This window comes from Budorcas taxicolor, chromosome 8 (genome assembly GCF_023091745.1).
Source record: "Budorcas taxicolor isolate Tak-1 chromosome 8, Takin1.1, whole genome shotgun sequence".
Lineage (NCBI taxonomy): Eukaryota > Metazoa > Chordata > Mammalia > Artiodactyla > Bovidae > Budorcas > Budorcas taxicolor.
The window spans coordinates 26065961-26090038 of record NC_068917.1 but is presented as its reverse complement, the minus strand read 5'-3'; the positions used below and the strand labels follow the sequence as shown (position 1 = coordinate 26090038).

Here is a 24078-nt window from a genome sequence, read left to right as displayed (position 1 = left end):
CCTCTCTGTACTTCTGAGAAACCATTGTCTGTCTCATGTATGTTGCTTATGTTTGAAGGTCACTGTGATTTGGGCTCCAGAAATTACATAAAAATGGAAAATTTATTTGTAAATAAAATACAAAAATGTTATCATTTCTTACAAAATTCTACAAAGGTTCAACATGTCAAAGTCTTAAAGAGAAAAAATGTTGATAATATCCAGTTGAATATCTAGCAGGCAGTAAAACTAAAAATTATTTTCTGACATGAAGAAAATTCAGTGATGAATACTTAAATTAAATATTAAAGAACTATTTTTAAGTTATTCAATGATTTGAGCAGCTTTGAATGACTTTTAAGTATGTCTATAACTTGGTATTATTAAAAGTATTTATATAAATTTTATTTCAATATGTAATTGGATACATACCTACTTATAAAAGTAAACATATGACATTAAAAGTCACTCAGAAAACTGTTTATAAAAAAAAATAAAATTCAGTAGCTTTTACATTTAAATTATAGCTTAAAATTTTATGTATTTCTTAACTACACTGAATACAAAGAGTAAGATTTACACCTCCTTTTTCTATGTACAGAGAAAAGATATTGATAGGGTACATAAATACATACACAGTACATCTGTGTTATCAAAATTTCACAGGGCAGGGCAATTAAGAAAATATATCTAAAAAGGCTCTGTGGGCAGAAGAAAGAAGGGCAACATAAAAAAAAAAAAATGATTGAGAAGTGCTGCCCTAACCCTAACTTTTGAGAGTGAAAACTGAAAAGCAAAACCAAAAGTAGAAAGTAAGAGGGAACTTTCAGAAAATGGAAACCATGGGCTCCTATTTAACACACAGGCCTGAAGGAAGGTCTTCAGAGAACCTAGAAAGCAGGTTCACAGAGTCAGCCACCGCCCCAGGCCAGAAGCATCTGCAAGGTCCCCAATGGCCGCAGCCTGGTCCTTACTCCTGGCCCTGCTGCTGCTCAGCTGCAATGCCATCTGCTCTCTGGGCTGCCACCTGCCTCACACCCACAGCCTGGCCAACAGGAGGGTCCTGATGCTCCTGCAACAACTGAGGAGGGTCTCCCCTTCCTCCTGCCTGCAGGACAGAAAAGACTTCGCATTCCCCCAGGAGGCGCTGGGTGGCAGCCAGTTGCAGAAGGCTCAAGCCATCTCTGTGCTCTACGAGGTGACCCAGCACACCTTCCAGCTCTTCAGCACAGAGGGCTCAGCCGCCGCGTGGGACCAGAGCCTCCTGGACAAGCTCCGCACCACACTGGATCAGCAGCTCACTGACCTGCAAGCCTGTCTCAGGCAGGAGGAGGGGCTGCGAGGGGATCCCCTGCTCAAGGAGGACTCCAGCCTGGCTGTGAGGAAATACTTCCACAGAGTCACTCTCTATCTGCAAGAGAAGGGACACAGCCCTTGTGCATGGGAGGCTGTCAGAGCAGAAGTCATGAGAGCCTTCTCTTCCTCAACAAACCTGCAGGAGAGATTCAGGGGCAAGGACTGACACACAGCTGGTTCAACACGGAAGTGATTCTCACGGACCAATAGACCACACTTCCTCCTGCGCTGCCATGTCAAGGACTCTCATTTCTGCTGTCATTGCTCCCTGAATTGAATCAGTGTGTCAAATGATTTTTGGAATATTAAGCAACATGATGTTCTACTCTATAGGCGCTGGTTCCTCACTGATGCCGAAGCTGATCTATCTATGTATTTAACTACCTGGACATTTATTTATTTATTTATTTTAATATTTATTTAACGATTTATAAATATTTCAATTATTTTGTTGATAAAATATTATGTATGTATGCTGCTGCTGCTGCTAAGTCGCTTCAGTCGTGTCCGACTCTGTGAGACCCCATAGACGGCAGCCTGCCAGGCTCCCCCGTCCCTGGGATTCTCCAGGCAAGAATACTGGAGTGAGTTGCCGTTTCCTTCTCCAATGCATGAAGGTGAAAAGTGAAAGTGAAGTCACTCAGTCGTGTCTGACTGGGAAAATGTATATTTTGTATTTAGTCAGTTTATGATTTTTCTTCCTTTATTAAATTCTTACTGTAAAAGACTTACTTTGTTTTTTCGTTAAAACAGAAACACCAAGCCTGAATGGCAGCTTGATTAAAAAATGCATTTTACGATTCCTTGAGCCCTCTTTAGGATCTGCAAGTTAGAAGTAAAAATACTCTAGCTCTAGCTGTGTTGTTTGCTGCTCTGAGGACGTTGAAGTGAACATAACCACTCCAACGCTTTTCATAACTCTGAATTTTTTCAAAAAGAGTAGCCTAAAAACAACCATCAAAAAAAAAAAACAAAAACAAACAAACCATGCTTCAGGATTTGATGAATGCTTGGGAAGGATTTTCTGCCTCTTGTTGGTTGTGGAATTTTTTTTCCCTGGAAAAAAATTGTAGAGATGCTTGAAGACATGGTATTCAGTTGGCAAGAGGTCAGGTGAATATCTTACCCTTACACTCAAATATCACAATCGTTCACTTCCTCCCAGTGTAGAAATCCCCAGCGTGCTCTCCTCATTCACTCTGCATGAAGGCGTCCTCTCCACTCATACAGCTGTGTCCTTCTCCATTACGGTTTCTGGTTGTCAATTTCCCCTTACGACTGCAAACCACCAGCTAAAAGCAGAACCAGAGTGAAAGTTCTGGCTCTGTCAGACACTCTCCTGTGACTTCACCTGCTCTGCCTGCCCAGCACTGCGGGTCCAGACTGTCCAGCCTCCCAGAGAAACACAGTAAATAGAGGGAACCCCGCCCCACAGTGAACAATGGTGGAGACACCAGGGGCTCCTCTGAGCGTGCACCTAGGCTATTCCAAGTGCTGGTTGCACTAGGAGGAACTCACCTGGTTCAGGAATCTCATTTGAGAAAAGCCCAAAGCACCGGAAACTTGGAGTTGAAAGTCAGCAGCAGCTTGAGAACTTGGAAGGAGAACAGAGATGTTTAAAGTGTTTCCTGGAGCAGCAGCGGGTCCTCAGGACACAGAACAACACAGATGAGCTGCACTGAGGCAAGTGCTTCTCCACAACATTCCTTTTCAGAGACGGAGAAGACTGAAGCGGATGCTGAGAGCAGAGACAGAGCACGAAGGCTTGGCCACCAGCTGTGTCCCCAGCACAGGAGACACTCACACCACAGCAGCCTGTAGAGTCCTGGAAGGGGCGAGAGTCACTCCCATCACAACTGCAGACTTGTGTCTTCCTTAGGACCCAGCAAGTTATCAGAGAGCAGGGCAAGAGGTGCCTGGGGACAATGCAATCCAAGGAAGTTCTTAAATTCCATCCTGGTGTCTTTGCATCTCTGAGAGACAAACACAATCAAACAAGATTGAATAGAAGGGGCACAGGCAAGGCTTTTAATACATTTAGCAACAGTGGGCCAGAGCTTTCCTCGCAGGACATATGTTAGTAACATGCACATTGGAAGAGAACAATTTCTCAAAGTAACAAAGATCTTTGTGGAAATTCATGTATTTAATGTAGGCAATCTTCAGGACATTGATGGATCAATCATCTTTCTGTTCTTTCTTTGCAACATACAGCGCTCAGCAGCTATATGTAAAGTCAGAGGGACTTTTGAAATAATTTTATTCAGTTATTCATTTCTCACTGTGCTGTGTCTTCACTGCCGCACGGACTTCTCTCTAGTTGTGGCAGAGGTGGGTCCTCTCTAGTTGTGGGGCACAGGCTTCTCACTGTGGGAGCCTCTCTTGTTGGGGAGCTCAGGCTCCAGTGCACTTGGCTTCGGTGGTGAGGGCCCAGGGTCTAGAGCACAGGGCAGGAGCTGTGCCCCCGGGCTCACTGTTCTGCAGCACGTGCAGCCTCTAGGACCACATGTGGTCCTGTTAGCAGGTGGACTCCTCACCACTGAGCCACCAGGGAAGCCCCTCAGGGAACATTTAAAGTACGTGTGGTGTTGGAGAAGACTCTTGAGGGTCCCTTGGACTGTAAGGAGATCCAACCAGTCCATTCTGAAGGAGATCAGCCCTGGGATTGCTTTGGAAGGAATGATGCTAAAGGTGAAACTCCAGTATTTTGGCCTCATGCGAAGAGTTGACTCATTGGAAAAGACCCTGATGCTGGGAGGGATTGGGGGCAGGAGGACAAGGGGATGACAGAGGATGAGATGGCTGGACGGCATCACTGACTCGATGGACATGAGTCTGAGAGAACTACGGGAGTTGGTGATGGACAGGGAGTCCTGGTGTGCTGCGATTCATGGGGTCATAAAGAGTCAGACATGACTGAGCGACTGAACTGAAAAGAACTGAGTAGTTTGGAAATCTTGAGGACTAGGGTCCTAAACAAGTAAAACGCATTCTGATATTACTGCTAAAAATATCATTTCATAACAAATTATTTTCTAAATAACCTTTTCATGTCAGTTCTATAGTATTACTTAATGATGTTTAATAGGTTGAGCTAGAAATTTTTAAAAGATAACTATACAAGGCTTTGAGGTTTACTTCACAATTCAAGCCAGTTTCTCCCTGCTAAGGAGAAAAATGTTCACTGCTCTGTCTAGGAAGCACACGTGCGCTTCCATCGTGGTCACGCATAGGCCTCCTCGACACCCACATCTTGACCAGAGGTTGGACAGAGAGTAGAGCTTCTTCACTGGACTCCGTCAGTAGACACCGGGGTGACCCGGCGGGACTGGAGGTGAGAAACGCAGGCGTCTTCCTTTCGAATGAGAACAGCAGTTTACCTGAGGAGGTCTCCTGGAAGGGGTCCTTGTCAACAAAAAAAACCACACCCCCAAACATGACTCCCGAGAGTTCACTCTATTGGCAGACTTGCTGAGGACTGCAGGCCAGAGCGCAGCCTCCCCTCAGCTCTGAGGACCTGCCCCATGCATGCAGAGGAGGTCAGCATGCATGCGACAGTGGTGAGCGGTGGCGTACAGATAAACTCACATCTCGGGAGAAAGTGGCCGAGAATCAGGAGGAACAGATGTCTCTCTGAAAGATTTTAGAGCTTTCTACCCATGAGAAGTTGTAAAATTGGGTTCGTCAATTTTCTCCGGAAATTATCTAACTATCAGAAGGCCTCTTGTGTCAGTTTTCCCAGAGCACAGAGTGCCTCATTCCTGATCTCAACCCTGAACTCCCATCAGGGCGTGTCGGAGGTCAGGGACTGCAGTGGGTAGAGACTTCATTCTGCAGAACCTGATGCTGAAAGATGTTTTCATTCTCATCCTGAAGGAGAAACGTCAGAACTCATGTGGCGAGAGACTGTTACCTGCGTTTCTTTGTTCTTAAGCTCACAAGAAAGGTCAAGAGGTTTAAATACATAGAAAGTAGGGCTTACCTCTCATAGGGTAAACAAAATTATTTTACTATATTTCGTTGAAGAAACCACTCATAAAAGCTTAGACTTCAGCGAGGCTTGTGTGATCGGACTTCCCCAACCAGGGATTGAAATCAGGTCACAGCAGTGAAAGTGCTGGATCCTAACCACTAGACAATGAGCAAACTCCTGCTTTTCTTTTAGCTGGCAGAACAATCTACTCCCTTCCAACTATGAAATAGTGACTTTGTCTATTTACGATTAGATCTTAATTTTGCGAACTTCAGACCACACACTGTGGCCCTACAAAACAATAGGTCGTGACCATTTGACATTTGAAATGAATTAAGGTATCTTTGTCAACTCATTCTCCTCTATCACTTATTTCATTGGTTCCTTAATGTCATGTTCATTTGCACCCCTCCTTTTTTTTTTAATTGGATCATTCAGACAAATCAAAGCCCCCAAGGTTTGCTCTTGAATCTTTGCTATGATTGGAATAGTTCATTTGTCTAGATTTATATTTTTCTCCGGGAGTATAAGTAAGTGTGACCCTAAGAGCTAATGAGAGGATTCAGTTAAAATTCTAAAGAGCTTGAAAAGTGACTAGTCCATTAGCAGCAGGTAATCAAATTCAGCTATAATTTTTAATATCATAATTACTATTATCCAGATTAAGTTCAGGATGTTTTGCAATCATTTAATTCTATTTCACTCTAGTTTTTTTCAAAGCATCTTCTCATTGCCTGAGTGGATATATGACCTAGACAGATGCTCAGCAAGGCTGGTCTCCAAGACACTGCCAGAGAGGGTTAGTATTCCACAAATTGGCATTCTAGTTGTCCATCTCTTGTTAGGTGATGGGCTTGACTTCTTCCTTCTCTCCTGAAACTAACCCTATGTGCATTAATTGAAAGAAAAATGAGGTAGCTGATCTTGCAAATTAAGGACAGTCACTTGACCTGGGACTTAACTTTCATTGAGCTTCTGTCAGCAGCAGCCACGGCCCAGCCTTTCTGTTGTTCATACTGTCCTCATGCTTGCCCTCTGCCACAGCCTCATCCCCAGCTGTGCTGCACTGAAGTTTGCTAACTCAGAAGACATCATTGTGTCGGGGAAAACCACTTCCCTTCGTTCATATTCAGACATTCAGACTTAGATTACTTTCCTTTTTGCCCACAAAGCAACTGTGGAGCTTTACTTTCTAGGAAAGCGGCAAAGGGAAACAACAACAAACAAACTCAAGTCTTAGATTTGGCAGAGCTCAGCCCCGCTGCCTTCCTTCACTTCCCTTTATGTTTCTAACCTCAATGTGAATTAGAACTAGAGCAGGAGCTGCAAGACAAACCCTGGCCAGCAAGTCACTAAAACAATGTAGACTAAGTGAAAAATTATACTCGAGTAAAGGAAAGAAGCCTATTTCTCCCGGAACGAGTAGCCTGGTTCTCATCGTCCTTCGTTTTCAGAGGAAGAAAGAGATAGAGGAACAGAGATGCCCAGTGGAATCAACTGCCTGAATGAATGACTGAAACTCACTAGATTCTGTGACATAAGCTTCCAGTGAGAGACACAATCACTGAATGTCCTTTCTTCAGCTCTGAAACTCTGAGCAGAAAAGTGTTGAACAGTTTAAGTAAAAGTGTTGAATAATAAAAAAGTTCTCATTTAATTGACTCATATCCAATCGGATGGGTACATTTGAAGTTATTGGGAAATAAGTAAAATTAATACTTTAAAATGATCACAATTTCTTTGATCATATTGTGAATACATAAATGAAAATCAAAAAAGGAAGTGAAAGTGTATTAAAACAATTAGAAAATGAAAATTACCATGTTCTCTATTTAATGGCCTTGCTTAGAAAGCGTGGCATCGGAGAACCTACCTCAAGTTTCACTCAAACACCATCTCAGCCAGCCCAGCAGCAGCCACATCTTCCCCATGTCCTTCATGCTCTCTCTACTCATGGCCCCAGTGCTGGTCAGCTACGGCCCGGGAGGATCCCTGGGCTGTGACCTATCTCAAAACCACGTGCTGGTTGGCAGCCAGAACCTCAGGCTCCTGGGCCAAATGAGGAGAATCTCCCCTCGCTTCTGTCTGCAGGACAGAAAAGACTTCGCTTTCCCCCAGGAGATGTTGGAGGGCGGCCAGCTCCAGGAGGCCCAGGCCATCTCTGTGCTCCACGAGATGCTCCAGCAGAGCTTCAACCTCTTCCACACAGAGCGCTCCTCTGCTGCCTGGGACACCACCCTCCTGGAGCAGCTCCGCACTGGACTCCATCAGCAGCTGGATGACCTGGAGGCCTGCCTGGGGCAGGTGACGGGAGAGGAAGACTCTGCCCTGGGAAGGACGGCCCCCATCCTGGCTGTGAAGAGGTACTTCCAGGGCATCCATGCCTACCTGCAAGAGAAGGGATACAGTGACTGCGCCTGGGAAATCGTCAGACTGGAAATCATGAGATCCTTGTCTTCATCAGCCGCTTGCATGAAAGGTTAAGAATGATAGATGGAGACCTGAACTCACCTTGATATGACTCTCACTGACTAAGACACCACATCACCCTTGTACACTCCCCTGAAGTCATTTTAGAAGACTCTGATTTCTGCTTTAGCCACAATGTTTCCAAATTCCATCCATAGTACTTCTCAGTAGCAATCAGCAAGTAGATATAAGAAGTATTCAACTGCACAGGGATCAGTCCATAAGGGATGACTGCCATGATGTTATTTATGTTTATTTATGTATTTATTTTATCTCATCATATTTATATTTTCATGTACAAATGTTTGTCTACATTGTAATAAAATTTAGAAAACATGTTCATTTCCTTAATCTTCTAATTTGTTTTATTTATTAATTTCTTATGAAAGTAATTACTGTTTTCATTATAAAGAACTAAATACTTATTTGGTCTACATAAACCTATCGTGGAATAGCATTTGTCCATTTATACTACAGAATAGTCGTATCACTTTTCAGGAAATGATTGTCAAAAGGTAGAATTTCTGGATCCCTGGCAGTCCAGTGGAATGGACTCCATGCTTCCAGTGTGAGACGCTCAGGTGCCATGGATACCTGGTCAGGGAACTAAGATCCTGTAAGCTGTGGAGTGCAGCCCCCTCCACCCAAAAGAAACAGGTAGAAAGGAGTCTCTGAAACGGTGGTAAATGAGTAGTCTTGAAGTCACAAGTATAAGTAGTTTATACCCAATCAACAGAGAATGGTTGGTGTCAGTATGTGGGGGGAGGACTCCCCTCCTCCAGGGAAGCTGCCAACATGTGTTGCTGAGTGGCTGAGCCTGACACCTGTTACTCTTCCTCCCGCCTTCTCCTCGGTCCTGCTTTACTGAACAATCCACTCCCTTGCACTCTATCTTCACTGCCTCCAACACAGGAGCTCTGTTCTGTGATGGTTTCTGGCTTCAAAGTTTCTCTGAGTGGAAATCACTGGAAGAGAGCACAAGTGAGAGGAGAGCTCTAGAAGTTTCAAAACCTTTGAATGCAGCTCTGCTATTTAACAGCAGTGTGACCCTGAAAAGTATCACAAACACTAAGGAGATGGATATGGCAACCCCCTCCAGTATTCTTTCTTGAAAATCCCATGGACAGAGGAGCCTGGTGGGCTACAGTCCATGGGTCACAGGAGCTGGACCTGTCTGAACCAACTTAGCATGCATGCAGGCATGCATTCTGTCTTGACCTTCTTCTCAAATATGGGAAAATAACAGTAGTTTTTCATAGGACTGCCATTTGGATCAAAAAGTCCATATTACAAGAAGCGTAAAAGTGTGCTTGGCACAGATAATCAGGACAGTGAGTCCCAGAGTAGCTGCCCACAGGGAGCAGACTGGTCAGCTGGCCTGAGGCAGTGACTGAAAGGCAGCACTGGAAAGATGCTAGGTCTTTGGTCAAAATATTTAACTTGGGTGCTAGTTTCACAGTATATTCAGTGTGTGAACTCTCCTGTGCTCAGTGCTGAAGACAATTCCAATTTCTGTGTTTCAGACTTCTAGAAGTATTCTTAGGAAGTCACATAAATTCTTTGAGAAAGAATGATTAGTAGAAAATGCTTTGATCTACCATAAAAATGAATAATAGTGAAATCATAGAGATCTCATATGAATGCAGAAAATCACACACATTACTCATTAATAATGTTTCTTGCTTCTTTAGTGTGAGTACTACTCTACTACTTCTTGAAGACATTTCTAAAATCACCTTCTCAACTCTCTGTTGGGTTTCCATCTTTCAGCAGCAAGGCACAGGCAGGAAAAAAAGAGCAAGGGCCATGCAGTGTGAGGTTCTGCTCTCCAGTCCTGGGCTGTCCTGGGTTTGATCCTCGTTGTTTTACATAAAAACTTCAGTCCCTAAGTGCTGGCAGTGTCACCTCCTAGAGTTGGTCCTTCTCAGAAATTAGTGCCTTTAGAGGAGAGACTGCTACAAGTGTATGCAGGTGTCTTATAACGGAAGCGAGAGTCTTTCTCTGAATAAGGGGCCATGAAGTTAATATGATTGGTCAAAACACATAAACCTTGCACATGCATACTGCCAGCTGTCCATGATAACAATGGCTACATTAATCTATATTCAAGACCATATAAGTCCCTATATGTTCTCACACATTGACCAAAACAGGATCTTATGATCCTTTTTAGTTTTTGCCAATCTGACTGGTGACACATGGCATCTAGCAGCAACCATTAGTCTTCCTTTTCCTAATTGATGGTGGTTGTCATGTCATACTCCAGCCTTCCCCTCCATCTCTTGGAATCGGTTCTGGAGAACTCTGAAAGAAAAGCAATCTGCAGGCAAAGGAGACATGTACTGAAAACAACTGGAGCCCCAGAATCCCAGAGTAGAGCTGAGAAGAGCTGTGGAGTTGAGACTTTCGTTTTAAGACCAGTACGCTAGAGTAGGTGACAGCCTTTCCCCATCACATTCACTGGAAATGCAGGTTTCTTCTGTGAATTTCTGATGCATACACAGTGAACCCTCTGCTCTTGCATTGTCACTTTACCCAAGTAAAGGAGTTCATAACTCATTTTTGTTCAAACTCTGTGATCTGCAGCTAGAAGATACACAGATTGCAAGGTCCTCAAGCAGATCCCAGGCTCCACACTCACACTGCACTCCTGCCATCTGGCTGGAATCCAGTCTGAGTTTCATTTGTGACAAAGGCACTTGTAGTTTTTCTGTGTTCAGGGCCCAGGACTGTTTTCCGGTCAAACTCATGGACTAGGTCACGATCTGCTCTAGTTTTCAGGGCTTTAAAAATCTGTCCTGATGGTGATGCCTGTCGAAGATGCATGCTGCAATCATATACCCAACTACGTATTTCACAGCTGACAACTACTGAGCACACATTATGCTGAAATCAAAAGAATTTTGATTGCACGTGTTTAAGCAACTAATCCATATGATTTGACATTTTGAAAAAGTTAATGAAACTCTCCAATGAAAAACTGACTACACAAAAAAATGGATGTTTAATAGATGATTCTTGATTAAAAGACATGAGATAAAAAAGGAATTTGTTAGTTGAGATTGGTTATTTAAGAGAAATATCAATAACCTCAGATATGCAGATGACACCATCTTTATGGTAGAAATTGAAGAGGAACTAAAAAGCCTCTTGATTTAAGTGAAAGAGGACAGTGAAAAAGTTGGCTTAAAGCTCTACATTCAGAAAACTAATATCATGGCATCTGCTCCCGTTACTTTATGGCAAATAGATGGGGAAACAGTGGAAAGAGTGGCTGACTTTACATTTTTGGGCTCCAAAATCACTGAGGATGGTGATTGCAGCCATGAAATTAAAAAACGCTTACTCCTTGGAAGAAAAGTTATGACCAACCTAGATAGCATATTCAAAAGCAGAGACATTACTTTGCCAACAAAGGTCTGTCTAGTCAAGGCTACAGTTTTTCCAGTAGTCACGTATGGATGTGAGAGTTGGACTGTGAAGAAATCTGAGACTGAAGATTTGATGCTTTTGAACTGTGGTGTTGGAGGAGACTCTTGAGAGTCCCATGGACTGCAAGGAGATCCAACCAGTCCATCCTAAAGGAGATCAGTCCTGGGTGTGAGTCCTGGGTGTTCTTTGGAAGGAATGATGCTAAAGCTGAACCTCCAGTACTTTGGCCACCTCATGGGAAGAGCTGACTCATTGGAAAAGACTCTGATGCTGGGAGGGATTGGGGGCAGGAGGAGAAGGGGACAACCGAGGATGAGATGGCTGGATGGCATCACCGACTCGATGGACAGAAGTTTGAGAGAACTCCGAGAGTTGGTGATTGACAAGGAGGCCCGGAGTGCTGCAATTCATGGGGTTGCCAAGAGTCAGACATGATTGAGCGACTGAACTGAAGTGAACTGAACTGACTCGGTCATTATTTGTCAAATATGGCATTCCCTCAGTGAAGAGAGATATATACAAAGCAGCAATTTTGAAAACAGCACTGATGCTTTTGCTTCCATTAAAGCCAGCAACTTACAAGTACTGTTGCAGCATAAGGAAAATATTTCAACTTGATGTGAGTTTAAAATGTATATATTTTAAAAGATTTTTCAGACAATTAACATTACAGGAGAAATTTACCTTTTATATTAATATTGAATGAAATAATTTTCTCTTTCCCTTGGGGCACCTTTAAGTCTCAGTGTTGTCCCCAAGTCTTCCTTCCCACTGGAGGGTCACAATATCAGGCAGATTTCTGTCTGGACGTCATCTTCTATTCTTCCAGTCATTTCCCATATTCATGTAATTTGGTAGCAGCAAGTATGCTTTACCTATAGCCACAAGTACCATCAGCTTGGAGTTTTCTACAGAGGATTCACTGAAATGTTTGTGACCCAATCTGAGCAGGGGTCATGTCTCTCAAGGACCTTGTCCATCATGTATCTCAATTTTATGGTGAGGATCACTTAACAATCTGTGAGTCATCTTGGACAGTTAAATGTGATTACTTTATACTTATTAGAATTATTAATTTTGTCAAGCACAGTTAGACTCTCAGTAATAACTACCACTTGATAATTTCATTTTGCTTCTTATGCAAAATAATCAAGATACTTTGTAAATCGCTCAGCTTATCGAGAATTTGGAGGGAGACATTAATGGAAATAAGAGATTTGTAACACTGAGGTATGAAACAACAGAGGGACAGCTTGTGTTAGAAGCAAAAGAGGGAAATAAGTGAGAGTTCAGTACATGCAGTGTGCTCAGGTGTTTATGCTGTGGATAGGGAGTTTTGAATCTGACATTCATTATTAGATTAGTTCATTCACATAAAGTCTTAGCAGGGGGCTCTTGGAAAGGAGAATATTAACTCATTTCACTATGTTGGAAGGATTAAGTGAGTCCCTTTAGAGGCTAAGGAATTTGTAGCTGTTGTCACTGTCATTTTTGATGAAGACTGAGTGTCTGGGGAATTTGTCTGGTGAAAGTGTTAGTGGCTCAGTTGAGTCTGACTTTTTGTGACCCCATGAACCGTAGCCTGTCAGGCTCCTCTGCCCATGGAATTCTCCAAGCAAGAATACTGGAGTGGGTTACCATTTCCTTCTCCATGGGATCTTCCCGACTCAGGGATTGAACCCTGGTCTCCTGCATTGCAGGCAGATTCTTTACCATTTGAGCTACCAGGGAAGCCTGGTAGGTCCTTGGTAATTAGGTTCACAGTATAACATTTATAACATTTAATGAGTAAACAATCCAGGATGGATATGCCATAAAAAGTGAGGGTATCATCAGGGAATGTGTTCTTTCTCCTCTAATAAATACCAAGAATGAAATACATCGTAAGGAATCCTTGCCATAAACACAATACCTTGGTATCTTCTTATTACTGTGTTACAGACTGAATGTGTGTGTGTGTTCCCCAAATTCATATATCGAAACCCTACCCCTCGAGACTCCCTGACGGTCCAGTGGCCAGGACTCCATGCTCCCACAGCAGGGAGCCTGAGTTGGATCTCTGGTCAGGGAACTAGATCCTGCATGTGGCAAGCAAGACTTCCCATGGCCCAAGTAAATCTTGGATGAAGCAAGGAAGATCCAAGATCCAGCATGCTTCAACTAAGACCTGGCCCAGCCAAATAAGCACACAAAATACATATTTTTAAAATTCTTAAAAAAGCCACAGAAACCCAACCCATCAATATGATCATATCACAAACTGGAATATTAGGGAGATCATTAGGGTTCAGCTCAGTTCAGTTCAGTCGCTCAGTTGTGTCCGACTCTTTGTGACCCCATGAATCACAGCACTCCAGGCCTCCCTTTCCATCACCATCTTCCAGAGTTCACTCAGACTCACGTCCATTGAGTCTGTGATGCCATCCATTAGTAGCAAACAAAATTCAGTTATTATTTTTAATACTATGATTATGATTACCCAGGTTAACATAATGATCTCTGGAATTATCTGATTCCCTTTTATTTAATTTTAGTTTTCACAAAGCATCTTCTCATTGTTGAGCAGATTTATCACCTAGACAGATGCTCAGCAAGGTTGGTCTCCAAAATCCTGCCAGAGAGAGTTAGTTTTCTAGCAACTGGCATTCCTTGTGAGCTGATGGATGTGACTTAGTTCTCTCCTAAAACTGATCTTACGTGGATTAAATGAAAGAAAAATGAGGCCACTGATCTTGCAAAGCAAAGGGCAGTCAACTGACCCAGAACTTTTCCTTCGTTGAGTTTCTGGCAGACCCAGCTCTGTCCCAGGCTTTCTGTTGTTCATACTGGCCTCATCCTTCCCCTCTGCCTCAGCATGTCCCCAGCTGTGCTGCACTGAAGTTTGCTAACTCAGAATACGTCATTGTGTCAGGGGAAAGCCACTTCCCTTTTTTCATATTCATGACATTCAGATTGACATTGGTTTTCTTTTGGTCTACATTGGTTTTCTCATCTCGAATTTTACTTTCTAGGAAAGGTACAAAGAAAAACAAAAAAATCTAAAGTCTTGAAAATGATAGAGTACAGCTCCTCTGGCTTTCTTTACTTCCTTTTATTTTTCTCACCTCATCATGAATTAGGACTAGAGCAGGAGCAGTGAGACTAGTCTTGTCCAGTATGTCAATATAAATTAAAACAACTTCAACTGAAGAATAACCCACAAGCAAAGAAAGAAGGCTATTTCCCTCGACTGAGAGGCATGAGTCTCACTGCCCTGCATTCTCAGAGGAAGACAGAGACACAGGAACAAGGAAGCCCAGTGGAATCAACTGACTGAAGGAGCAACTGAAGCTCACTGGGTTCTGTGACATAAACTTCTGATGAGAGACAGCAACACCACTGAATCTCATTCCTCCAACTCAGAAACTCTGAACATCACACGTGTTCAAAAAATTAAGAGAGCTGAATGATACAACCTACTCTTGGTAAAATGAAAATTATCTCTCTACTAAAGGTAAAATAATGGCAGTTGGATAATTCTTCTGTCCACTTGCACAAACACACTAGCGCTCAGCACCTTAGCACTACTGACTCTTAGGACACCTGGAGACATGGGCCAGGAGAAGAGGGGTCACCACTGGGAACTCGGGTCCTTCCATAAACACTCCAGGGGATGGGGTGGGGTTTCAGGAAGATGATTTCCTCTCCCAACAAGTAAACAAGCCCTCCACAGAAAGGAGATTTTCGAGTCCTCAGGATGTGGTGAGCCTGTCCTCAGGGAGGGAGTCCAGCAGGTGAGGAAGGGAGTCAGTCACTCCAGAGGACAGGGGGTGGCTCCATGTGATCTCTCCCTGTGAGTGAGGTGCTGCTGGGAAAATACAATCATCCTGGAACTAGAGTCTCCTCACCCATGTTCCCTGAGAAGAACCAGGATTCTGGTGGGGGTACTGGCCCAGTCTGCGGAGGAAAATAGGCATCCAGGATGAAAATGGTGGAAAGAAAGAGCAATGTCTGTAATAGTCCTGACTTCATGGTTCCCTAAAACACAACTACAGGACCTGTAGGAACATGTTCTAGAAGGAGGAGAAACGTGGGAAGAGCTCATGGACTTGTAATAATCAGACTCTTTTCTAAATCAAACACTTGAGATGAACCTTCTTCTGTTTCAAAGACCATAATTGCCAGAGTAATCTGGTAAATCACTTATAAATACAGAAACCATAGGGCTGAGGGAGCCTGGTTTCCTATGTAAAGTAAGAGAGAAAAGTGGAGCCTAAGATTAGGGCTACAGATGTGTTCATGGACAAGAGGAGAGCAACATTTATGCATGAGAGACAAAAAGCAATAATGTGTGTAATTAAACACATACGTCACTCCTGAGTTAAGAAAAAGACCTTTCTCATTTGATTGATAAATATCCATTTGGATGGGCACATAGGAAGTTATTGGGAAATACACAAAATTAATAGTTTAGATTGATGACATTTTCTTTGATCATACTGTGAATACATACATGAAAATCAAAAAAAGAAAGTAAAAGAGTAGAGAAATGATTAGAAAATGAAAATTACCATGTTCCCTATTTAATGGCCTTGCTTAGAAAGCCTGGCATCAGAGAACCTACCTCAAGGTTCCACCAGACACCATCTCAGCCAGCCCAGCAGCAGCCGCATCTTCCCCATGGCCTTCGTGCTCTCTCTACTGATGGTCCTGTTGCTGGTCAGCTACAGCCAGGGAGGATCCCTGGGCTGTGACCTGTCTCATAACCATGTGCTTGTTGGCAGGAAGAACTTCAGGCTCCTGGGCCAAATGAGGAGAATCTCCCCTCGCTTCTGTCTGCAGGACAGAAAAGACTTCGCTTTCCCCCAGGAAATGGTGGAGGGCGGCCAGCTCCAGGAGGCCCAGGCCATCTCTGTGCTCCACGAGATGCTCCAGCAGAGCTTCAACCTCTTCCACACAGAGCGCTCCTCTGCTGCCTGGGACACCACCCTCCTGGAGCAGCTCCGCACTGGAATCCATCAGCAGCTGGACCACCTGGACGCCTGCCTGGGGCAGGTGACGGGAGAGGAAGACTCTGGCCTGGGAAGTACGGGCCCCACCCTGGCTGTGAAGAGGTACTTCCAGGGCATCCATGTCTACCTGAAAGAGAAGGGATACAGCGACTGCGCCTGGGAAACCGTCAGAGTGGAAATCATGAGATCCTTGTCTTCATCAGCCAGCTTGCAAGAAAGGTTAAGAATGATGGATGGAGACCCGAACTCACCTTGATATGGCTCTCACTGACTAAGATGCCACATCACCCTTGTATGCTCACCTGTAGCCATTTCAGAAGACTCTGATTTCTGCTTTAATCACAAAATTTATTAAATTAATTCAACCAGTTCTTTGTCGGTAGTAGGAAGTAAATGTATTCAGCTTAAGGGGATTCAGTCCTAAGCAATGACTACACTGATGTTATTTATTATTTGTTTGCTTATTTATTTAGTTATATTTATTCTTTTATCTCCTCATATTTATTTTCTCATATAAAAGATTTTTACACTGTGTTAAAATTTAGAAAATACATTTACATTTCTAGTTCATTCAATTTGTATTTTATTTATTAAATTCTTACGAAGGTGAATTTCTTGAGTTTTTACTGTTTTTATTCAGTTCATAAGTCAAGTCCAACTCTTTTGTAGCTTGCCAGGCTTCCCTTGTCCATGGGATTTCCCAGGCAAGAATAGTGGTGTGGGTGTCCATTCCCTTCTCCAGGGGATCTTCCCAACCCATGGATCCAACACTCATCTCCCACATGGACAGGTGCATTCTTCACCCATTGAGCCACAAGGGAAGCCCATGTTCTACAGAGGCTCATGGAAATATTTGTAATCCAATCTCCTGCAGGGGCTATAACTCTCAGGGGTCTTATCTATCACATACCTCAAATTTATGGTGAGGACTAATTCAGCAATCTCTATAAATCTATATGGTCCCTTAAGTATGATTATTTTATTATTATTAGAATTATTAATTTTTTCAATCACATCAGACTCTCAGAAATAATTACCAGTTGATAGTTTTATTTTGCTAATTATATAAACTAATCAGGATTATTTGTAAATTTGTAAACTGCTCAATTTATCTAGAAATTTGGAGAGAGACAATAAACGAACGAAAATATAAAGTACTGTAACAGTGAAGTAGAGATGACAAAGGCACACTGTACGTCAGTAAAATAGGAAAATAAGCGATGGTTGAATACTTACAGTTTGCACAGGTGTTTATGGTGTTGGATAGGGAGGTGGGGCTTGGAATCTGACATATTAGGTTTGGAAACTTGGATTTGCCATTTTCTTATTACACTATTTCACTCAAATAAAGTTTTACTAGGTGGCTCTTGGAAATGAGAATATTTACAACTCAGTTTCAACTATGTTGGAAGGATTAAGTGTCCCTTTTAAGGGCTAAGGAATTTGTAGTTCCTGACAGCATCATTTTTTTATAAAGACTGAAAGTCTGTGGAATCTGTCTGGTAGGTCCTTGGTAATCATGTTCACAGTAGCATTCTAACACTTAGTTAGTAATCAAATCAGGACTAATGTGCCACAAAAAGTGATGGCAACATCAAGGAATGTGTTTTTTATCCTCAAATAAATATCAAGAATGAAATATATTCTAATGAATCATTGCCATAAACACAACACGTCGGTACCTTCTTATTACCATGTTACAGACTTAATGTGTGTGTGTAATGTAATGTGTAATGTAATTTTCCCAAAATTCATGTAATGAAATGTACCCCCACATATGATCATAACAGAAGGTAGGATACTACTGATATCATTAGGTTTAGATGAGGTTCAGGTCAGTTGTGTCCAACTCTTTGTGACCCTATGGACTATAGCATGCCAGGCTTCCCTATCCTTCACCAACTCCTGGAGCTTACTCAAACTCATGTCCATTGAGTCGGTGGTGCCATGCAACCATCTCATCCTCTGTCATCCCCTCCTACTCCACCTTCAATCTTTCCCAGCATCAGGGTCTTTTCAAATGAGTCAGTTCTTCACATCAGGTGGCCAAAGGATTGGAGTTTCAGCTTCAGCATCAGTCCTTCTAATGAATATTCAGGACCAATTTCCTTTAGGATGGATTGGCTTGATCTCCTTGCAGTCCAAGGGACTCTCAAGAGTCTTGTCCCACAACACAGTTCAAAAGCATCAATTCTTCCATGCTCAGCTTTCTTTATCGTCCAACTTTCACATCCATACATGACAACTGGAAAAACCATAGCCTTGACTAGATGGACCTTTGTTGACAAAGTAATGTCTCTGCTTTTTAATATGCTATGTAGGTTGGTGATAGGTTTTCTTCCAAGGAGTAAGCGTCTTTTAATTTCATGGCTGCAATCACCATCTGCAGTGATTTTGGAGCCCCCCAAAATAAAGCCTCTCACTCTTTCCATTGTTTCCCTATCTATTTGCCAGGAAGTAATGGGACTGGATGCCATGATCTTAGTTTTCTGAATGTTGAGCTTTAAGCCAACTTTTTCACTCTCCTCTTTCACTTTCATCAAGAGGCTCTTTAGTTCTTCACTTTCTGCCATAAGTGTGTCACAGGTTATTGCGTATCTGAGGTTATTGATATTTCTCCCGACAATCTTGGTTCTAACTTGTGCTTCATCCAGTCCAGTATTTCTCATGATGTACTGAGCGACTTCACTTTCACTTTTCACCTTCATGCATTGGAGAAGGAAATGGCAACCCACTCCAGTGTTCTTGCCTGGAGACTCCCAGGGACGGGGGAGCCTGGTGGGCTGCTGTCTATGGGGTCACACAGAGTTGGACACGACTGAAGTGACTTAGCAGCAGCAGCAGCACTCTGCATATAAGTTAAACAAGCAGGATCACAATATACAGCCTTGACATACTCCTTTTCCTATTTGGGACCAGTCTGTAGTTCCATGTCCAGTTCTAACTGTTGCTTCTTGACCTGCATACAGTTTCTCAAGAGGCAGATCAGGGGGTCTGCTATTCCCATCTCTTGAAGAATTTTCCACAATTTGTTGTGATCTACACAGTCAAAGGCTTTAGCATACTCAACAAAGCAGATGTTTTTCTGGAACTCTCTCGCTTTTTCGATGATCCAATGAATGTTTTTCCATTTGATTTCTGCTTCCTCTGCCTTTTCTAAAACCAGCTTGAACAGCTGGAAGTTCATGGTTCATGTACTGTTGAAGCCTGGCTTGGAGAATTTTGAGCATTACTTTACTAGCGTGTGAGATGAGTGCAATTGTGCGGTAGTTTGAACATTCTTTGGCATTGCCTTTCTTTGGGATTGGGATGAAAACTGACCTTTTCTAGTCCTGTGGCCACTGCTGAGTTTTCCCAATTTGCTAGCATATTGAGTGTAGCACTTTCACAGCATCATTTTTTAGGATTTGAATTGCATCATCTCCACTAGCTTTGTTCGTAGTGATGTTTCCTAAGGCCCACTTGACTTCACATTCCAGGATGTCTGGCTCTAGGTGAGTGATCACACCATTGTGGTTATCTGGGTCATGAAGATCTTTTTTGTATGGTTCTTCTGTGTATTCCTGCCACCTCTTCATATCTTCTGCTTCTGTTAGGTCCATACCATTTCTGTTCTTAATTGTGCCCATCTTTGCACAAAATGTTCCCTTGATATCTCTAATTTTCTTGAAGAGATCTCTAGTCTTTCCCATTCTATTGCTTTCCTCTATTTCTTTGCATTTATCACTGAGGAAGGCTTTCTGATCTCTCCTTGCTATTCTTTGGAATTCTGGATTCAGATGGGTATATCTTTCCTTGTCTCCTTTGCCTTTCGCTTCTCTTCTTTTCATAGCTATTTGTAAGGTCTCCTCAGACAACCATTTTGTCTTTTTGCATTTCTTTTTTTTGGGGATGTTGTTGATCGCTGCCTCCTGTACAATGTCACGAACCTCCATTCATAGTTCTTCAGGCACTCTGTCTCTCAGATCTAATCTCTTGAATCTATTTCTCACTTCTACTGTATAATCATAAGGGGTTTGATTTAGGCCATACCAGAATGATCTAGTGTTTTTCCTTACTTTCTACAATGTCAGTCTGAATTTGGCAATAAGGAGTTCATGATCTGAGCTACAGTCAGCTCCCAGTCTTGTTTTTGCTGTCTGTATAGAGCTTCTCCATCTTTGGCTGCAAAGAATGTAATCAATCTGATTTCACTATTGACCATTTGGTGATGTCCATGTGTAGAGTCTTCTGTGTTTTTGGAAGAGTGTGTTTGCTATGAGCAGTGAGTTCTCTTGGCAAAACTCTATTAGCCTTTGCCCTGCTTCCTTCTGGACCCCAAGGCCAAATTTGCCTATTATTCCAGGGGTTCCTTGACTTCCTACTTTTGCATTCCAGTCCCATATAATGAAAAGGACATCTTTTGGGGGTGTTAGTTCTAGAAGGTCTTGTAGGTCTTCATTAGAACCATTCAACTTCAGCTTCTTCAGCATTACTGGTTGGGGCACAGACTTGGATTACTGTGATATTGAATGGTTTTCCCTGAAATGAACAGAGGTCATTCTGTCATTTTGGGGATTGCATCCAAGTACTGCATCTCAGACTCTTTCATTGGCTATGATGGCTATTCCATTTCTTCTAAGGGATTCTTGCTCACAATAGTAGATATAATGGTCATCTGAGTCCAATTCACCCATTCCAGTCATTTTTAGTTCACTGATTCCTAAAATGTCGATCTTCCCTCTTGCCATCTCTCGTTTGACCACTTCCAATTTGCTCATCCCCTTCCAACAGAGGAGGTTATGAGTCATAGAGGGGGAATGAAATTAACCAATTTGCTTAACTTCACGTATCGGTAAAAGTCAGTAAATTTCAGCATCTTGACAATTAAAATATTTTCCCTTAATTCCTGAGTTTTCCTGCCAACTTGTTCAAGAAGAAATCTTTTGGTTCCATGTTCTAAATTACTTTTCTTTTCTTTTCTTATTATCCATGATAGGCCAAGATTTTTTAAAATTTAGTCTGCGCAGGGATAAATATTCTTAGAACAGGAAATCACAGCTCCCCAGTCCTTGGCCCTGGTGCTGGCCACCCTCTGACTCACCCCCACAGCATCCTGGACACCTTCCAGAGGTCCCATCACCACTGCCAGATTCCCCTGTCTCTGAGCTGTCACTGGATCACACCAGAAAGGATCCGAATCTGTAAAATTGACTCTAACTCGCTGACTCCCCACGTGAAACCCCTCAGTAAGTGGAATCCTTCCTGGAAAATAAAGCACAAAACTCTAGGGAAGGCTCGGAAAATGCAAGGTTCCATGCTTCCAACCAGAGAACACTGTTGCTGGCACGGCTATGACAAGGTTCCCTGTAAAAAGAAAGGTTTTTCCCCTGAGAGTAAGTCAGTACAAGAGGCTCACTGAGGATGCTATGCCCTGGTTGTCTGCAGAGCCCAGAACTGCAAACTCTCCCAAGTGGGCATTTCCCAAAGGGACCCAAGAAAAAGACCTTCTCCCTCCTGCAGCTGCCTGGAGAAGCTTTACCATGCAGGGTTCAATGGAAGGAAATTTTACTGTTATTTTTGAGCCACTAAATCCTGTCTGACTCTTTGCGACCCCATGGACTGCAGCACACCAGGATTCCCTGTCCTTCACTATCTCCTGGAGTTTGCTCAAATTCATAACCACTGAGTTGGTGATGCCAACCAACCGTCTCATCCTCTGTCACCCCCTTCTCCTCCTGCCCTCAATCTTCCCCAGCATCAGGGTCTTTTCCAATGAGTTGGCTCTGTACATCAGGTGGCCAAAATATAGGGCTTCCCTGATAGCTCAAATGGTAAAGAATGTACCTGCAATGCGGGAGACCCGAGTTTGATCCCTGGGTCGGGAACACCCCTGGAGAAGGGAACGGCAACCTAATCCAGCATTCTTGCCTGGAGAATTCTATGGACAGAAGAGCAACTGGCTGGCTAGAGTCCATGTGGTCTCAAAGATCAGACACGACTGAGCAACTAACATTTATTGGAGTTTCAGCTTCAGTGTCAGTCCTTCCAAAAATATTCAGGTTTGATTTCGTGACTGGTTTCATCTCCTTGCTGACCAAAGGACTCTTAAGAGTCTTCTAAGGCAACGCAATTTGAAAGTGAAATTCTACTGCGCTCAGCTTTCTTTGTGGTCCAACTCTCACAAGATCATTGGAAATACCATAGCTTTGACTATACAGACCTTTGTCCTCAAAGTGATGCCTATGCTTTTTAATATGCTGTCTAGTTCTGTCATAGCTTTTCTTCCAAGGAGCAAGTGTCTTTCAATTTTGTAGCTGAAGTCACTGCCCACAGTGATTTTGGAGACAAAGAAAAGAAAATTTGTCAATTTCTACTTTTTCCCCATCTATTTGCCATCGATGTCATAAGCTTAGGTTTTTAAATGTTGAGTGTTATACCAGTCTATCAGTCTCCTCTTTCACCGCATCAAGAGGCTCTTTAGTTCCTCTTCACGTTCTTCCATTGGCGAGATATCATGGTATTTTATTACTTATCCTTATCAAAGTTGTTAAGAATATGCATAAAGCACGTCAAGAGCTAAAGAGAAAGAAATGTTGATAAAACAGAGATGAATATTGAGTAGCCAGGGAATTAAAAATTGGTTTCTGATATGAGGGAAAGTTAAAAGTACCTCAAGATAAATAATAAGAAAATAATTTAAGATTTTCAATGATTTTGAGTTTTGAAAGACTTTTAAGTCTATCTATAGTGTGGTATTATCATACATTTTTAAATCAATTTCATGTGAATATGTAATTTGGTACAATAGTAAGTAAATTTGGTACATTATAAGTAAATATCCTCCATTAAAAGTCATTCTTCAAACTCATTCATAAAGTTAAATAAAATTCAACAGCTTTTACATTTAATGTACACCTTTCATTTTATGGCATTGTTAACCCTAGGGTGAATACAACAAGGAGTTTTGCATTTTCTTTTCTTATGTATAAAGATATGCATGGAGTACAAAGATGGATCAACAGCATAACTGTGCTGTTAAAATTTCATGGTGGGGTAATTAGGAAAAAAATATCTCAGAAGACTCTGTCAACAGGGAAGGGGAGGCAATAATGAAAAACAGTTTTGAGAAATGCTGTCCCTACCCATTTGAAGAGTGCAAATTGAAAAGCAAAAACAAAAGTAGAAAGTAAGAGGGAACTTTCAGAAAATGGAAACCATGGGCACCTTTTTAAGCCCCAGGCCTGAAGGAAGGTCTTCAGAGAACCTAGAGAGCAGGTTCACAGAGTCAGCCACCGCCCCAGGCCAGAAGCATCTGCAAGGTCCCCGATGGCCGCAGCCTGGTCCTTACTCCTGGCCCTGCTCCTGCTCAGCTGCAATGCCATCTGCTCTCGGGGATGCCACCTGCCTCACACCCACAGCCTGGCCAACAGGAGGGTCCTGATGCTCCTGCGGCAACTGAGGAGGGTTTCCCCTTCCTCCTGCCTGCAGGACAGAAAAGACTTCGCATTCCCCCAGGAGGCGCTGGGTGGTAGCCAGTTGCAGAAGGCTCAAGCCATCTCTGTGCTCCACGAGGTGACCCAGCACACCTTCCAGCTCTTCAGCACAGAGGGCTCGGCCGCCGCGTGGGACCCGAGCCTCCTGGACAAGCTCCGCGCTGCACTGGATCAGCAGCTCACTGACCTGCAAGCCTGTCTCAGGCAGGAGGAGGAGCTGCGAGGGGCTCCCCTGCTCAAGGAGGTCTCCAGCCTGGCTGTGAGGAAATACTTCCACAGAGTCACTCTCTATCTGCAAGAGAAGGGACACAGCCCTTGTGCCTGGGAGGTTGTCAGAGCAGAAGTCATGAGAGCCTTCTCTTCCTCAACAAACTTGCAGGAGAGATTCAGGAGCAAGGACTGA

At 43.0% G+C, this 24078-nt stretch overlaps 2 protein-coding genes and 2 pseudogenes across 2 annotated transcripts; all 4 read left to right on the top strand.

The window, feature by feature from the left end:
• The first annotated feature begins 931 nt into the window (after positions 1 to 931).
• Positions 932 to 1501, top strand: LOC128052433 (interferon alpha-H-like). The gene has a single exon (XM_052644993.1). It carries the CDS (start codon positions 932 to 934, stop codon positions 1499 to 1501), a length of 570 nt encoding a protein of 189 aa, XP_052500953.1.
• Positions 1502 to 7143: 5642 nt separating this feature from the next.
• On the top strand, positions 7144 to 7792 carry LOC128052469 (interferon omega-1-like; annotated as a pseudogene).
• Positions 7793 to 15774: 7982 nt separating this feature from the next.
• Positions 15775 to 16456, top strand: LOC128052312 (interferon omega-1-like; annotated as a pseudogene).
• Positions 16457 to 23508: 7052 nt separating this feature from the next.
• On the top strand, positions 23509 to 24078 carry LOC128052429 (interferon alpha-H-like). Its single transcript, XM_052644989.1, has one exon. It carries the CDS (start codon positions 23509 to 23511, stop codon positions 24076 to 24078), a length of 570 nt encoding a protein of 189 aa, XP_052500949.1.

What these genes read in the sequence shown, in the direction of transcription:
- LOC128052433 (XM_052644993.1), top strand. Translation starts at nt 932, where the DNA reads ATGGCCGCAGCCTGGTCCTTACTCCTGGCCCTGCTGCTGCTCAGCTGC.
- LOC128052429 (XM_052644989.1), top strand. Translation starts at nt 23,509, where the DNA reads ATGGCCGCAGCCTGGTCCTTACTCCTGGCCCTGCTCCTGCTCAGCTGC.